Source organism: Malurus melanocephalus, unplaced genomic scaffold (assembly GCF_030028575.1).
Source record: "Malurus melanocephalus ecotype Western Australia unplaced genomic scaffold, MMel_1.1 scaffold_382, whole genome shotgun sequence".
Lineage (NCBI taxonomy): Eukaryota > Metazoa > Chordata > Aves > Passeriformes > Maluridae > Malurus > Malurus melanocephalus.
Genome location: NW_026623614.1, coordinates 57,255 through 73,039, shown reverse-complemented (window position 1 = coordinate 73,039; position 15,785 = coordinate 57,255). Strand labels below are relative to the sequence as shown.

The window sequence follows — 15,785 nt, the reverse complement described above, 5'->3', positions numbered from 1 at the left end:
GGGTGGCGCTCGCTCGCCGCTGGCCCAGGCGGCAAGCGGTGATCGCTCCATTGTTCGCGGGCGGGAGGTGTTGGTGTGGCGCAGCTGCAATCGGCGGGCCGCGCCGGGCCCGCCGCTCGGCCCCGGTGCTCCGCAATGCCGCCCGGGCACACTGAGCACCTCGAGAACTCGCTTTGTGCCGGGCCCAGCCGAGGAGAAGGGAAACCTCCGGAGCCGCTGCCCCGGCCGTCCGCTCGCGCCCGAGGAGCACAGCTGTGCGATGGAGGCCCTTTTTTCTTCAGTCCGTCAGTTTGCGAAATGGTGGCGTCTCTTATACCGGAACGGGGCGGTTTATTGGATTCCATGAGACTGTGCGTTATTTTTAACCTCCGTTCTTCTAAAGCATAGTTACAAGCGTGAGGGCATAAGAGACTGAGAGGTTATATTTCCTACGCTAGTGGAGAACTTCTCGGCGTTCGTATCCGGGTCTCATTGGCTTCTCTGGTTACCTTCGTAACTACTCTGGTTTTTACGAAGTTAATGGCCAGGAGAAATATCTGTTCGAAAAATGTCTTGAAAGTTAACTAGCATAAAATCCTAGTATTGCAAACTTTACAAATCTGCCGTGAAGCCAGAATTGGCACACTTGTAAACAACTGGGAAGTCTGAATTCCTTTTTCACCCTCTTGAAATGCTCTTTAATGTGCCTTTTTATTTACTGGGAACATATGCATTTTCTTGTGAGTGCTGAGGTTGGGAAGCAGTAGTCTGCTGGTTTTTCCTTTGCGTTTCCTAAGATGCAGCTGCATTGTGGTGAGATAGCGCAGGCAAGCCTGCTGTTTGTTCCAAAAGATTTTGGGCTAGGGACGTTTTGTCTCCCTTGTACCATTGTAAAGAATCTTTAACTCTGCTTCATGTTTGCTTTCTGTAAGGGGAAGACTTTGTATTGTCTTTCCACGGTTTTGCAACCTTTCTGTTACACGCAGAGTCAGTACTAAGTCATGTGTACCGAATGTTGTCTTCTAAGCAGAACGTAAGTTGTTGCTGATAGCAGGAAGGTAAGGTCACGATCAGGCAGCTGGATAAGCAGCAGTGTTACTGCCTCAGTTCAAGCACAGTCACTTCGACTCAAAGAGGCAGCTGCTCTCAGTTCAGCTTGATGGTACTGTTAGGTCACTGTTCTGAATAGCCTTAAATCAATACCCATTTGAAAACTTGTGGTAAGCAGGTTGAGCTGGCRTTTTGAGTTGGGAGAGAGTAAGCTGTTGGTTTGGGTCTACATAATTTATATTTCCCTTTCAAACTGAACAGGGCAATCGGAGTAATGTAAGGGTCTTGTCAGTTGTAACTGGAATGTCCACTTGATATTGTAGTCTTGCTGCCTGTCACAAAGCTGTGCATAACATTATTGCTCAGCATTTTAGGGCTGGTTGGCTGCATCCCGGAAGTGGGAGAACTTGTCGGGGAATTGAAGARCCATCAAAGCAATTTATAAACTTAATGGTTACTTTATGGGAGGGAGCAGGTACTGGAAGGTTGCTGAAAGTGCAGCTGTTTAGGAGGTTTTCTTTGGTGGCTGAAGACGTTAGGCATAGCATTATAGAAAGGTGAAAAAAGTTTGATGCATATCTTTATCCCTGAGCAAATGAAAAAGCAATTACTGCTGTTGCACACTGCCTTGGAAGAAAATTTTCTTAAAATAGAAAAGTAAACTGGTACGATTTATGTAGGCAAAAATCTGCATACTAATTGTTATTATCTGCTTCTCTTTCAGATTGAAGCAAGTGAATTCTGATATAACTCAACTTCATTAGAGGGCTTTTTTTAAAAAAAAAGTTGAACCACAGTGCATCAGAGCAAGTTACTGCTTTACTTTTGAGTGACTTACAGGTGCTTGCCTGCATTGCAATAAAGGACTCATATATTGAGCAAGACTTATTTATCTCTTCATTTTGGAGAGTCTAATAAACTGTTATTACAGTTTCTGTACTGACTTTCAAAGTTTTGAAGTCTAAAAAGACATCTTTAAAGATAAAAGCATGAGCACGGCCAGAACAGAGAACCCTGTTATAATGGGTCTATCCAGTCAGAATGGGCAGTTGAGAGGCCCTGTAAAACCCAGCGGGGGCCCAGGAGGTGGAGGCACACAGACTCAGCAACAGATGAACCAGCTGAAAAATGCCAACACAATCAATAATGGCACTCAACAGCAAGCACAGAGTATGACCACCACTATTAAGTAAGTGTTTGTATCAGCTGCCACAAAAGGATTGTTTAAAAGTCATGTATGGGAAGGCATTCTTGGATTCCTATTTGGAAAATGACTTGTGTTGTTATGTGACATGTTAGAAGTGTCCTGTGATGTATGTTTTGAAAAAAAAAAGCTGTATTTCCATGTGCAAGCTTCTCTCCAGCAGTGATTGTTGTGAAAATCCAGTTTGATACTCCACTTTTCTGAGTGTGAGCCACTGTCAGAGGCATTCCACTGGTCACTGGAGTCCTGTGTTCCTTGCTTGTTACAAGTGCTGCAAGAGGGAAGTAGGAGAGTGGGAAGGAACTGAACTGACATTTAAGACCGAGGAGGAAATGCTGCCTAGTCTCAGTCTAGTTGTGTATGCTTTCCAGTTTGCTGCAGTTCTTTCTCATGGTGAGAAATKCTTTAAAGTCGGTTTGTCACTGATCTGAAATAGTAGCATCTGATCTCCCCAGTGTAATGCTCTGGTTTTAATTCATCAAACCCTGAGCTGAGAGGTTATGGTTCCACTGAGATACCCTACTCCATCCAGCTAGTTTTGGAAGTATGCTGGTTTGAATTTCTGAAATATGTAAACGACTTGGACAATATGGTAATGTGTTACTTTTCTTTTTTTTCTTTTGTGGATCCTCCTTCCCCTGAACAGCATTGGCTTTTATTTTGTTAATTATTTGTGCAGGAAGTACCAGCTGTCCTCAGAGAGAGCATGGTGGAACACTCAGATTCTTAAAATCGCCTAACTCGCCCCCTCCCTCCATCTTTTTTCAATGTACTACATGGTTACTCTAATGAATGCCATGAATGAAACGCATCGAAATTCACAGATAACTTTCTGGGGTTGGTGAAGAGAAGGATTTGCTCTCTTCTCTACAGTGGCTTTCAAAAGAGTGTGGGTATCTCAATCTCACTGAGAGCACACGATGTTTGATCAACAAGTAGAGTGATTGCTTGCTTTATTTTTTTACCAGAAGTGTTAATTTACCTTTTCACATTATTTGGGGATTAAGAATGCATGTTTCCTGGGCAAGAGAATTTTCCTTTTAAGTGGTGAAGTATTCTTGTGTGGATTTATTGTAGCCAGTTTCTTTTATGTGACTAAGTCAGTGCTCAGTTTTAAATCTGTTCTACTGGTTTAGTGGCCTAGAAATGGGACTTGGATCGTGCTGGATTAAGATTTCACAAATTTATTTGGCAGACGGTTGATTTTGTTTGCTTGGAGTTTTCTGCCTGTTACGTCCTGCTTAGTTCAGAGAAGACTTGTGTTCATATGTATAGGCATCTTTAGCTTTGAAAAGGTGAAAATACTATATGTTCATCACTACACCTAAAAAAATAAAATGCAAAATCAAAATATGAATTATTTTAAGATCTATTTTGATTTTATTTTGCTATAGACCTGGTGATGACTGGAAGAAGACTTTAAAACTCCCTCCAAAGGATTTGAGAATCAAAACTTCGGTAAGGATGATTGAACTTTAGGCGTAGAGATTAAATAAAACTTTTGGGAGAGGTTGCAGTGGTAGAATATTTGTTCTGACCAAAGGCTAAAAAGTAGTTCAGCTCCTGCTGTTTTAAATGAGGAATTAATTTGTTCTCCAACTGCTTGGAAGTGATGCTTCTCTTCAAACACTCAGAAATGGAGTTCACTGTGGATTTCTTACTTTATTAGTTTTATAGTATGACACAGGCAGCATCTCTGTCATGCAAGGTAGATGAGAAGGTGTCACTGTATACACTCGGGAGCTGTGTTTGGCTCTGAGAAAGCATTTCCTTTGCTGCTGTAGGGCATTGCACGGATTAATGAGAACTCCTGTGTAGTAATCTGTGGTCTTCCTGTAATCAGACAAATCTACAGCTGCAGGTTGTACGACCTGATCTTATGGATGTGCTTTTTTTTTTTTTTTTTCTTTTTTTTTTTTAGGATGTGACCTCCACAAAAGGAAATGAGTTTGAAGATTACTGTTTGAAACGGGAGTTGCTGATGGGAATTTTTGAAATGGGCTGGGAAAAACCATCTCCTATTCAGGTTGTTTGCAAACAGACTACCTAGATGCTGCTTTTAACTTTTATAAATGTATTGAAATTCTTATGCCTAAATGTCTGATACTTATGTCATCATTGGGAAAGACTGAAGCTGTGAACGATAGAACTTGGTGTCGCTTGGGAAAGGCAAGAACTTCTAACCCCCAACGAAATCACTGAGTTGTTCAGTGAGCTACTTAGTGATGGTACTGCCTTACACTTTGGAGAAGTTAACTTGGATTTTCCTCTTCATGCTGGAGGTGTTAATTTGTTAATTCTCTGTTCAGTGAAGTCTTTCACATAAGTAGTCCCAGGGTACTTGTCTGTAAATTTTCCAAAAATCTGAGTTACTATAGGCTACGTACCTTTAGTTGTTAAAAATATAATTATGTCTTTATCACAGTGTTGGCTCTTTTGATTGTAATTTTGTGGAAGAGGAGTAATGGAGATTGTGGGAGAGAGATTAATATCTAAGCAAGTTTATTTTTCTGTACCTCCATCTTTCTTTTACTTCTATGGCTTTTTCTATTAAGAATTCGTCATGTGTAAACTTCGTGGGGGGTGGAAGGTTGGTCTCCGTTTTAATTGGTCTGCCAAGGTTTGCCACTGACACACCTCTGCCACCTTGTATCTTTGAGGCATGAGAAGACTATGGCTTGCTTTTTTTAGAAACAGATTGTCATGATACCATCTTTCCAAAAGGCTGAGATTTATTTAGATGTTGCTGAAAAGGGTAGTAAAATTAAAAATACATGGGGCCTGTGCTTGGATGGCTGAAGATGTTATGAGAAGTATGTTGCAGGAGTACAGAGGTTGGAATCACATGGGCTGAGGTGGTTCTGATATTAAGATGTAGGTGGAGGTTTTCTGTAGGAGGTGTTTGCTAGTGACTGTCACTGTCTCTTAACCTTTTTTCCCCCAGTTTTTCACACTATATTCCTAATGKGTTAGTTTACCTGTGGCACCTGATCCCCTTCCTATGATCAGGCAAAATAAGGACTTCTGAGTGGGATGTGTTGCGCAACTCTTCACTGATGGGTTTAACTTCTTCCTGTTGTGAGTCTTTCATGCTTGTAGTTGCAGGATAGTAATAATAATAATAATGGTCATGAAACAGATTCAATGTGATACTGTCAGTGAGGGGAGTTTAAATTTGGTCAGCCTCTTCAGTGAAGTATGGCTTATGATTAATTGCTCATGCACTGTCTGTCCTTGCATTTCAGGAGGAGAGCATCCCCATTGCTTTATCTGGTAGGGATATCTTGGCTAGAGCAAAAAATGGAACAGGCAAGAGTGGAGCCTACCTCATTCCTTTACTTGAACGGCTAGACTTAAAGAAGGATAATATACAAGGTGAGTTGAGGTGGATCTCATTTAGTTGCAGCCAGGTAGTGGTGTCAGTCACTACATAAGAGACTTGAATATAAAACTGGTTTATGAAATTGGACAGTTTATCTGCTTGTACTTGCAGAGAAAGCTAATGGAGAGTGGTGGAGGGGAGGTGGAATTCATAGAGTTGCTTTCAAAAGTTTTAAATGGAAGAAGGCTTGTGGACTTTACTGTCTTGCCCTGGAAAGTGGATGTGGATTAATAAACAAGTGTGCTGGCTGATACACTTGTGAAAAGGGAGCATCAAGGGCTGAATAACCCTTGCACGAAATTTGCTTTGTCGAAAGCATTTCCTACATCTTGCTCAGGATACCCAGAGTGCAATACTTAAACTATACTTTCCATTATTTTACTTCATAAAGTCTCTGTCTCCTTTGAGGATGAGTATTTAAGGTAAAGAGTGTTACTAGTAACTCACAGTGATGTTTTTAACTTACAGCAATGGTGATTGTTCCCACCCGTGAACTAGCCCTGCAGGTCAGTCAAATCTGTATCCAAGTCAGCAAACACATGGGAGGTGCCAAAGTGATGGCAACAACTGGAGGAACCAATTTGCGAGATGACATAATGAGACTTGATGATACAGGTCAGAGCACTTTCGCTACACTATGGTTGCTGTTTGTGGCTTTTACAATGTGGTCATGGTATTTCTGCTTGTTGCTGTTTGCCTGTTACAGAACAGACTACAGTGTCTTGTTTGCCGTTCATGTATGTTGTTGTCATTCTTACAGAGTGTTCATATGAARCATGGCCATGCATGCTGGAAGGAAACACTGTTTTAATTTTAAATGCCTTAACCTTGTGGGTTTTTGATTTTTTTTTTCTTTTTTCTTTCTTTTTAATCTTCTAACTGTACAGTGCATGTGGTGATAGCTACCCCTGGGAGAATTCTCGATCTCATCAAGAAAGGAGTAGCAAAAGTGGAGCATGTCCAGATGATAGTTTTGGATGAGGTAAGTTGCTCATGTTAAATGTTCTGGGATTTTAACACCAAGTTAAAGCAATGATGTGTCTCGGTGAGTGTCCTTTTGGTACACAGCAATGATTCAAACTTCCTTAAGACACTGTAAGGTCTCCTGCATTTCTCAGTATTTTTGATAAATTGTTTTGGCAGTAGGATTGTTCTGCATGTAAATCTTTTAAGAAAACAGTCTTGGAAGATTTGCCTTTCCTGTCCTTGCCAATGCTGAAGAATTGAGTAACAGTCTGTCCTGCAACAAAGGAATGCATTTCATTTGGTTTCCATTTATAATGAATTGGCTGTGCTTACTATGTAATTGTATATAAAATTGATTTATGAACATCCAATAGCATACAGGCTTCTGAGTGAAAGCGGATATGATTGTATGAAAGCTCTTGGATGACTCTGGTAGGAACCCTGGTAACTGTTTTTTTTTCCCTTCCCCCAAGTGCAGAGCTACCAAAAGATTGAAATCTGAACACCATTATTTTAACTTGCTGTTTATTACTTCTCTTGTTACAGGCAGATAAGTTGTTGTCTCAAGATTTTGTTCAAATAATGGAAGATATTATTCTCACGCTACCTAAAAACAGACAGATTTTGCTCTACTCAGCCACTTTTCCTTTGAGCGTGCAGAAGTTCATGGTGAGTGGAGATGTATCCCTGGTAGGTATTGTGATGATGGTGACGTTGTGCAGGAAGGGTATGAATGGGTGGTGTGTAGCTGTTAGTRCGTGGTCTTTAAATACAACTTCACAGGTTTAAGCTAAATCAGCCTAAGTCTAGGACAGCAGTTTCAAAGCAATTTTTGCCCTGCAGTTGCATTAATGGGAAGTATGTTCAGCTTTTGCTTATAAGGTGCTGTTTTCCAGTTTGTGTATTAGTTATGTCATCTTGTGTGGATTTGCTTCTGGAGGGTGCTCCTGTTTGGCCCGTGCAGTCACCTTCGATTTCTAAGTTATACTTCGTGAAATTTTCCCCATCCTATCTGTTTTCAGCATAGCATGAAGAGTGAGTGGCTAGGTAGTGCATCAATACCTTAGAGGCAGCTAGATGTGCCATAGGGTGGGAACTACTTACATTGTTTTGCACTGAGATCTACCTGCTTTAGCACTATCTTTATTTTTCAGAATTCCCATTTGCAGAAGCCCTACGAGATTAATCTGATGGAGGAGCTGACCTTGAAGGGAGTTACTCAGTACTATGCTTATGTCACTGAGCGTCAGAAAGTGCACTGCCTCAATACGCTCTTTTCCAGGGTAAGGAGTAGGGCTGGGTCAGGAATATACTGGAAGCTTTTTCCCTTTTGCAACCAAGAATGTTTCAAAGGCAACTTCATGAAAATTTTTCTTTGTTAAAATGTGCTATATGTCTAAGGCTGAAAATAAATGCAACTCTGTGTTATAGAACTTGTTTATTTTTTTCCCTTCCTATACAAAAATATATCCTATATAAACTACCAGCAGTGCACCTGCTGTGCTTGCTTTCTGGAAGGGATTTAGACATGTCTAGGATCATTCATTCGTAGAATGCTGCATTTACTGAGAACGCTACTTTAATGTTCAGCTCCAGATTAACCAGTCGATCATTTTCTGCAACTCCTCTCAACGGGTTGAATTGCTAGCCAAAAAGATCTCCCAGCTGGGCTATTCCTGCTTCTATATCCATGCTAAAATGAGGCAGGTGAGTATGAAGTTTACAGTGGTTTATTCTACACCCCACCCCAGGTTTTACTGAGCAGCTGAATTCAGTCTCATGCTTGCTTTAAATTTGCATGTTATTCATAAACTGAAACACGTACTGCTTTGCAATGGATTTGGTTTTAGATACCCACTGCCAACCCCAGCCTTCCTCCATCCCAACCCTCTTTCTGGAGGGTTCTTCTGTTCAGTGTATGTGGCCAATTGGTATTTGAGTACTTCAGGTCTGGTTAATTAGTCTCAGTGTAAGCATAAGCTGCAGCCAGAAGGCACAGTACTTAGTGCTGCTGCCTTGCTTTGGCAGCAGGGTAGAGCACGCAGTGTAACTAACACATGAGAATGGGCCTGATTTAAAACAAATTTCAAAACTCCCAATACTTAGCCTATGGAGTGCCCTGTGTGGCTTTGCAAACAGTAGTCTTGCACTGTGACTGCAGGGCAATCTGAGAACTTGAGAAGGTGGGTTGGATCAAACCTCTTGGTGAAAGCTGTCCTGGTATATGATGACCAGACAAGACACTTGTGGCCTTGGTGTGCCTGGTGAAAAATGCCATTGCAGCTCTACTGGTGCAGAGGTTTTTGTTAATTGTACAGTAGCTCACGCTTCTCTAGCTTTGCACTATTAAAATATGTCAGAAGGCTGAAGTGATGCATGTAGAACAGGAGTACTTTGAAACTTTTTTTCATTTTATATGTAAACTAGTCTAGGTTGCTGCTCATGCAGCTGACGGGCAATGCCAATGTTTGCTGGGCCAGATGCAGAGCAGTAATTAATTGAGCAGGATTAGAAGTGGTGCTGTTACTGAGAACAGAGAGATACACAAGTGAGGTCCTCAAAGTCTGATTTTTATATGCTTTTGATCAGTTAGTAGATGATATTTTGGCAAAGTGCAGCTATGTTTTTGCAGAATGCTTCAGCTTGTTCATGCCCTCTCTAAATTTCACTTAACAGTGATATTACTTAATCTTTGTGCGGCCCAAAGTGACATGTTGGTGAGAGGAGAGGCGTCACGGAGAGTTGACTCATCCCCCCCTAATTCTGAATCGGTGGTGAAAAATGCTTTTTGCTGGAAAAGGAAGTTACTGCCAACCTCAGTTTTCAAGGGAATCAATAAAACGTGAAATTTGGTGAGGGGTCTGGAGGAAGACGGGAGTCAAAATACCAGTTTAAACTTCCTTTATGTGATTCTGTGTAATTGTGACTTTAGATAGTCCTTTTCTGAGGTAGTTTTGATGCTGCCCTAGGAGGTTTTAAAACACAGTTAATTGTCTTTGTTGAAAAGTGGGATCAAGACCCTCCAGAACTAATTCTTTAGAATATGTGGTAAGGAGTACTAAAAATATGTACTGGCATCTTGTTTCAACTCAGCTGTTCTCTAATAAGAGGTAGAGGAGGAATTCACACCGTTGAAGTTCAGTGTTAGTAACCTGTATACACTTGAAAATAACAGCTGGTTGGTTTGTGGGTTTTGTTTTTTTTGTTTCTCTTTGTTTATATGTATGTATTTCCAGGAGCACCGCAATCGTGTATTCCATGATTTCCGAAATGGCTTGTGCCGCAATCTCGTTTGCACTGGTAAGAGTTCCTAAATATTTTCCTGTTTCTAAAGTGTGTGATAGAAAGCACGTTAGCCCAGGTGTCRTAGATCAATTAGCTGCAATAAACCAAAACAAGATGTTTTGGTGAGGTCTCTTTGTCAAGCCTGCGTGTAGGAGGGTGCAGCATCTTTAGGCACGTGGAGTTTTGTGAGGGTGCAACTTGTCRACAAATGATTTTACTGCTGTGTTTTCACACGTGAGGGTTCCCTGAGTTGTTGGGTCATAAACTGTGTATCAGTAGAACTGTGACTATGATCATGTGAAATTTTGCTGATTCTTTTAAGTGTTAATAGCTCATTTTTTTCCAAATGCTTTTGTAGTTTTACACTGGACCATGTCTGATCTGAGTTCTTTGTTATATGGCCTGCTTGGGCAGTACCTGGCAGCGTCTGCTATCTTTACCTAATGTTTGGGCCATCTTAAGAAAAATYGATAGAAGCAAAATAGAAGTAGTTGAGGTAGTGGGATGTCTCAAGTCTGTTGACATTGGCAATGCACAATCCTATGTGAAGGGATCCTTAAGAAGACCTGCTCCAAAATAGTGTAAGGTGGAAAAAACTAGCTCTGTGGTTATCTTTTCTGCAGAGATGTGCAGATCTGGTGGCTTTGGTTGTTCTTGTACTGTTTGTGTTTATAATATATACAGAGCAAGAGGAAGCTGCTACGGGATTGTAGGTAAACTGTCTTTGATACATGGAAAGCTTGTATCYAGAAACTGGTGCAAAGCAACATTAATCACTGTTAATCTTTACTCCCTAAATACTGCCAGCGTTTGATCTCATTGAAATTAACTTCCTTTGTGACCTGGATTATCTTTCAGATCTGTTTACCCGAGGTATTGATATCCAGGCTGTGAATGTGGTGATAAACTTTGATTTCCCAAAGCTGGCAGAGACTTATCTCCATCGCATTGGCAGATCAGGTGAGAGGAAAACCCTGTTTTAGATGCAACTTTGCTGATGGCTGTGATGCTTTTTAGCCTTGAATTGACTTTTGATTTTTAATAACTGCATCTGATAATTACCTTAGGTAGCTTTGATTTTTCCGACAAATTTATTTTTGGGTATCATCTCACATGGCTACCATCACTGAGGATATTATCCGAATAAAGGGTCGTTCTCTTGAAATTGGCCTGATCAATCTAATAAAAAAAAAAAAAAGGCTTATTTTGCTTTCATCTCAGGGGACTTACTATTGCCCCTGTTTGCAGTTTGGGAAAATTCTGTACTAAAAACTCAGCTTCCAGAGTGGCTCAAGCATAGAGATTTATACTTTCTTCTGCATGTGTTCTGAAGTATGTTTCTACCATCTGGGCATCAGCAAAATACGCCCTTAAGAAAGGCAATAAACGAAGGAGCTTAGTGTAGTTGAACTTTGTAGTTCAGGCTTGTTCAAAAACTCTCGAAGACCTTTCACTGGTAATTATCCTGGGACTTTGGTCAGAGAATTTTGAACCTCCTGCATTTTCTTATTCCTACAGCAGTACAAAACAGATTACTGGAAACTGATGTGAAGGTTGTAGAGATCTGTGGCTGAATTTGGTTTTTTCATCGGAGAATGATACTAACTTCACAGTCTGCAGACTTTTTCTGTCAGCCCCTCTGTTAACTCAGTTCCGTTCAGGAGTGTGTTTTTGTTTTTTTGTCAAGGTCGCTTTGGTCATCTTGGCCTGGCCATTAATTTGATCACCTATGACGATCGATTCAACCTGAAAAGTATTGAAGAGCAATTGGGAACTGAAATTAAACCCATACCAAGCAACATCGACAAGAGCTTATATGTGGCAGAATACCACAGTGAACCTGTAGAAGATGAGAAACAGTAAACGTGTAGGTATGTAAGTGCCTTGCTTAGCAGTGATGTGTTGGATATCGTCTATGTGTCAGTTGTTACCACAGGGTAACAGGGAAACTGATGTGATGTGAATGTTTCTGAATGTAAAAACAAGGGTTTGAAGTAGAATTTCAGTGCAAGGAATTCCATGGAYRTGCTGAAGATGTGAGGGAAGAGATGAGTATTTTTAAATTGTTTTAATTGAAATGCTGACCCTATGCTAAGGGCACCAAAAATGGGGAAAAGGGAGAATGGTGTTGGGACAGGCCCGGATGGAGCACTAGTAGTCTTAAGGAATTCATTCTGTATTGCTAAGCTGAAATGAGAAATTGGTGAGGGGCAGAGAGGAAAGCAGTCCTCAAAAGGGTGAGGAGATAAAATGGTGGGTAGCTGTGAGAACAGAGAATCAACRGAAGAGTAAGTGCCTCGCCAGCCAGAAGGATCAGGTTCAAGCAAAATGTGCTGCCTTTTTTGTATCCTTCGGTTCATAGAATTCTTGGAACTGAACAAAAAACAGGGAGTGAAACTGTAATTYATCTTTGCTGCCACTTGATGTCGTCTACATAGTTTTAAAAGAAAATGAGATTTCACTGTTGGGGGACTCATCTAAGTGCTCCTTTTCTGATCTTTGTCTCAGGAAAAGCTGCTGAGTCAAGTCCTTTTATAAGAAGGTGACTTGCCCTGGACTGCAGTCAAGCTAAATGGCTGCAGGATGACATTTGATCTGACCTTAGTTAAGGTGGTGTTGTGCAAGATCCACCACCATACAGTTTGGTCTAAAAAGCATTCTTTTGTATACTCTTCTCAGAGGTCATGAATTAGAAAAATAGTAACATTGAAGCCCCTGAAATTCTTTCCAGGTGACCGACAGTAAAGAAGTGGCTATGGAAGCAAGACTGCTCAATAGCATTAAAATGAGCCAGTGGTTCTTTCTTTTAATTCATCCAAGGACAGCCCTAGATAGTCAAACCAAGACAGCCATAATAAGCTGACTTAAAAGCTTCTGCTTTGCTGGTTGAACCTTCTCCATGTTTATAACTACATAAGATAGAACAGGTGGTGAATGTGGAAGAGGCTCTTGAGTGGCTTCCTAAGGGGAATGCTGCGACCTTGCCAGAGAGCAGTTTGCTGCTTCCTAAAAGACAAAAAATCAGGAGGTAATCATGTTCCATAGGTACAGAAGGGCATTAGCAGCACCTCTTTCTGCAAAGCTGAGGTTGAGATGGAGCTGTTCAGTATGCCTTTTGCCTTTTGAAAACTGTTGCTCAGTTAGTGTGATTCATCACTTGTGTTCTGGTTCTTTATGGAATCGATTGAACTGTGGTGTTGGTGTGGTGGCTGTTTGGTTTTTTGGGTTTTGTTGTTGTTGTTTTGTTTTGTTTTGTTTTTTAGGCTTTGATTACACATGCCAGAAGGTGAAGCCCTATGATCCAGATCTGTGACACATCGTTTCTTTGGGGATACCCTTCTCTTTGTGGGTTTTTCTTCATCTTTTCATTTCGGAACTATGAAGACTAAAGAGCTTGGCCTTTTTTTCTCTTTAAATTTGGCAGCAAGGAAGAAAGAAGATAAAAGGAGGAATGTCTTTTTGTTTTTCCACTTGTTTGCACTGTGTGCTGATTGAACATTAGTTGCACTAACTGCTGGTTTTAAATTTTGGTTTCTTTGGGCGGGAGGGACAGCAAGGGAAGAAGAGAAACCCTGAAAAGAGAAGAATCTTGATGAACACGAGCTTGTCTGCTATTTCAAATTCTTTAACCATTGAATGAGTGCATTTCAACTTCTCCCTGGTTACTCATCTGTTTCTTAAGCTAAAGAGCTTGTTACTTATTCGTGCAAAGTGCCTTATGCTATGAGACCATTCAGAATATCACCTTTCCAACACAGCCCAAGGAATCAACATCCGTTTCTGGTTTCAGGTCAAAGTTCCCCTCTCTTCCCCTTCTCCTCCTTCCCATGTACTCAAGCCCAGAGCTGGGAGGTGAAGTGTATTGGTTATTGGTAATACAACTTCTTTCTTCAATTTTTTTTTTAATGGAGGAGTTGATATGCATCTGCAGTTCACCCAAACTGTAAATATCTGTATTTAAAATTAAACCAACATGAAATCTGGGCTGATTAGGTGCAGCATCATAGCTCCAGAAGGAAAGAGTAGCCTGTGATCCTTTGCAGGAGCCATAAGAAAAGCCCTGTGCTCTAGCAGAACACTAAAGACTGGTTTCCATGAGTCTTCATTAGTAGTTACAGCACTTGATAGGTAGACTTGTTTCAGAGCCATGGCCCTCTTTCTTCTGGTGCAGTGTGTCCCATAGAAAATCAGATGTGTATATTGTACAAACTTTGTAAATATGATTTTTTTTTTCTGTTTGGGTTCATATATAACTTCTTTTATGATGAAGGTTGCTGAGGTTAAAGGGATTAGACTGATTATGGGAGCAGCTAAAGATGAGAGGGGCTCAGTTTTGTGCAACACTAAACAATGAGAAGTGCTCTGACCTCTGTGAAGTGCAGGCCTCCACAAGTGTCCCTTGTTGGGGTGGATTTGCTCTGGTGCTAGCAACACTGTCCTGTACTGCTCATATGGAAGAGATCACTTGCAGGGCTCCAAGGCCTCCAAATCCGTAGCTCAGCCTTTTGGGAGATGCTCTTTGATTTCCCCCTTAGAAACTTCAGGAACATGACAAGCTCTGAAGGAGTCCATGACCTGTGTTCCACCATGGTGTGAGGGAAATCCAGTGGGTGTCGCTGAGCAGTATATGTGTAAGGTGTGGATTTGGGTTTGAGAGACCATAAAAAAACAATTTACATGCATAAACTGACAGTTCTGGAGCTTTGTGGAATTGATTCACTTCCTGCAGCACTGCATTTTCTGCCCAGAGTGGCCTCTGTGCAGAACTGTGAGCAGGTAAGGGCAAACCCCTGTTATTGTCAGAAGCTGCCGGAAGCTGCTTGCCATCTACTCTGGTTTGCCATGAGTTGCTGTCTGTCGTTTTGCATAGTATATTGTTGAAAAGTGCTTTCTGGACAAGTAGTGTTGCTTTAAATTGTGCCCCTCCCAACATGCTTGATGTTTGGCCTGATATACAGGCAAAAGGAGTGAGACAAATCAAAAAATTACTCTTTTTTAAATCCCTTATAGCCTGTTAACCACCATTGTCAGGAGGCACCTGGATGAATGCGATCCCTTTTGCTCAGTCATTTATTGCATATACAGATGCTGCACTCACACCATGCTTGCTTACCTTTGAGGCAGGATTTAATTGTCTTAATTTCTCCCCATTGTGACCCTTTTTTTGAATTGGAGTRAAATTGTTTGGAATCACAAGGTGGGCTAGCCATCCATTTCCTTGATGATGAAAAATAGAAGCCAGGTGCCTCCTGACAACAACTTTACGAGATTGAAAGGTTTGTGTGTTCGGGATGTTTTTCTTCTTTTTGTCAGCAGTGACTCCATAATTGTAGCAAATGCTGCACTAGAGTACAAACTCAAGAGCTTGGTCTCTGTGAGCCACATAGCTTACATCTGACTGGCAGGTACTAAATGTAAACAATTTTGGGGTGCTTTTGGGGGACGAGGGTGGGAGCTTATGGGTGGTAACTTTGACCAAAAGTAAAATCTTGCTCCTGTACTGCAGCCAGCTTATGATTTTCCAGACAGAAGAGGGATCATTTTAATGCAGCAAAGACATGAAAATGTAAATAAATTTTGTATCTCACCAGGGCATGCACATGTAACAAGAACAGGATAGTGATGTCAAGTCAGGTGTGTGTGCTCTGCTTGGATTTGTGGTAGGTTAGCCTGGTGCCATGCATTGATGGTCCCTCTTGAAGCACAGAACTTTTGAAAGTATTACTTTAAATTGGCCTCTCATTGAGGATTGGCACTTACCTAAACTACCAGGGGCACCATTTTTAGGTGGCTTCTTGTCAAGAAGGAAGCAGCCTATTTTTGGTGCTAGTAGGCTATCTCAGATGCGATCTTGCAAATGGAAAGATGCTCCAGAAGACTAGGATAATCCTAGTTTTTTTGGGTTTTTTTTTTTTTTTT

General features: G+C 41.1%; 1 protein-coding gene across 2 annotated transcripts in view; it reads left to right on the top strand.

The window, feature by feature from the left end:
* DDX6 (DEAD-box helicase 6) overlaps positions 1-15,785 on the top strand; it is a 16,106-nt gene extending 321 nt beyond the window's left edge. The window contains exons 1-14 of one of the 2 annotated variants that reach the window (XM_057379029.1): positions 48-350; positions 1,754-2,218; positions 3,628-3,691; positions 4,155-4,259; positions 5,479-5,608; positions 6,084-6,230; positions 6,503-6,597; positions 7,128-7,250; positions 7,736-7,864; positions 8,172-8,288; positions 9,818-9,881; positions 10,725-10,826; positions 11,554-11,737; positions 13,130-15,785. In XM_057379029.1, coding sequence (XP_057235012.1) covers positions 2,019-2,218; positions 3,628-3,691; positions 4,155-4,259; positions 5,479-5,608; positions 6,084-6,230; positions 6,503-6,597; positions 7,128-7,250; positions 7,736-7,864; positions 8,172-8,288; positions 9,818-9,881; positions 10,725-10,826; positions 11,554-11,729 — 1,452 coding nt within the window. In that variant the 5' untranslated portion in view covers positions 48-350; positions 1,754-2,018 and the 3' untranslated portion in view covers positions 11,730-11,737; positions 13,130-15,785. Of the gene's footprint in view, positions 1-47; positions 351-1,753; positions 2,219-3,627; positions 3,692-4,154; positions 4,260-5,478; positions 5,609-6,083; positions 6,231-6,502; positions 6,598-7,127; positions 7,251-7,735; positions 7,865-8,171; positions 8,289-9,817; positions 9,882-10,724; positions 10,827-11,553; positions 11,738-13,129 lie in introns of those variants that run through there. The other variant, XM_057379028.1, reaches the window with a different exon arrangement.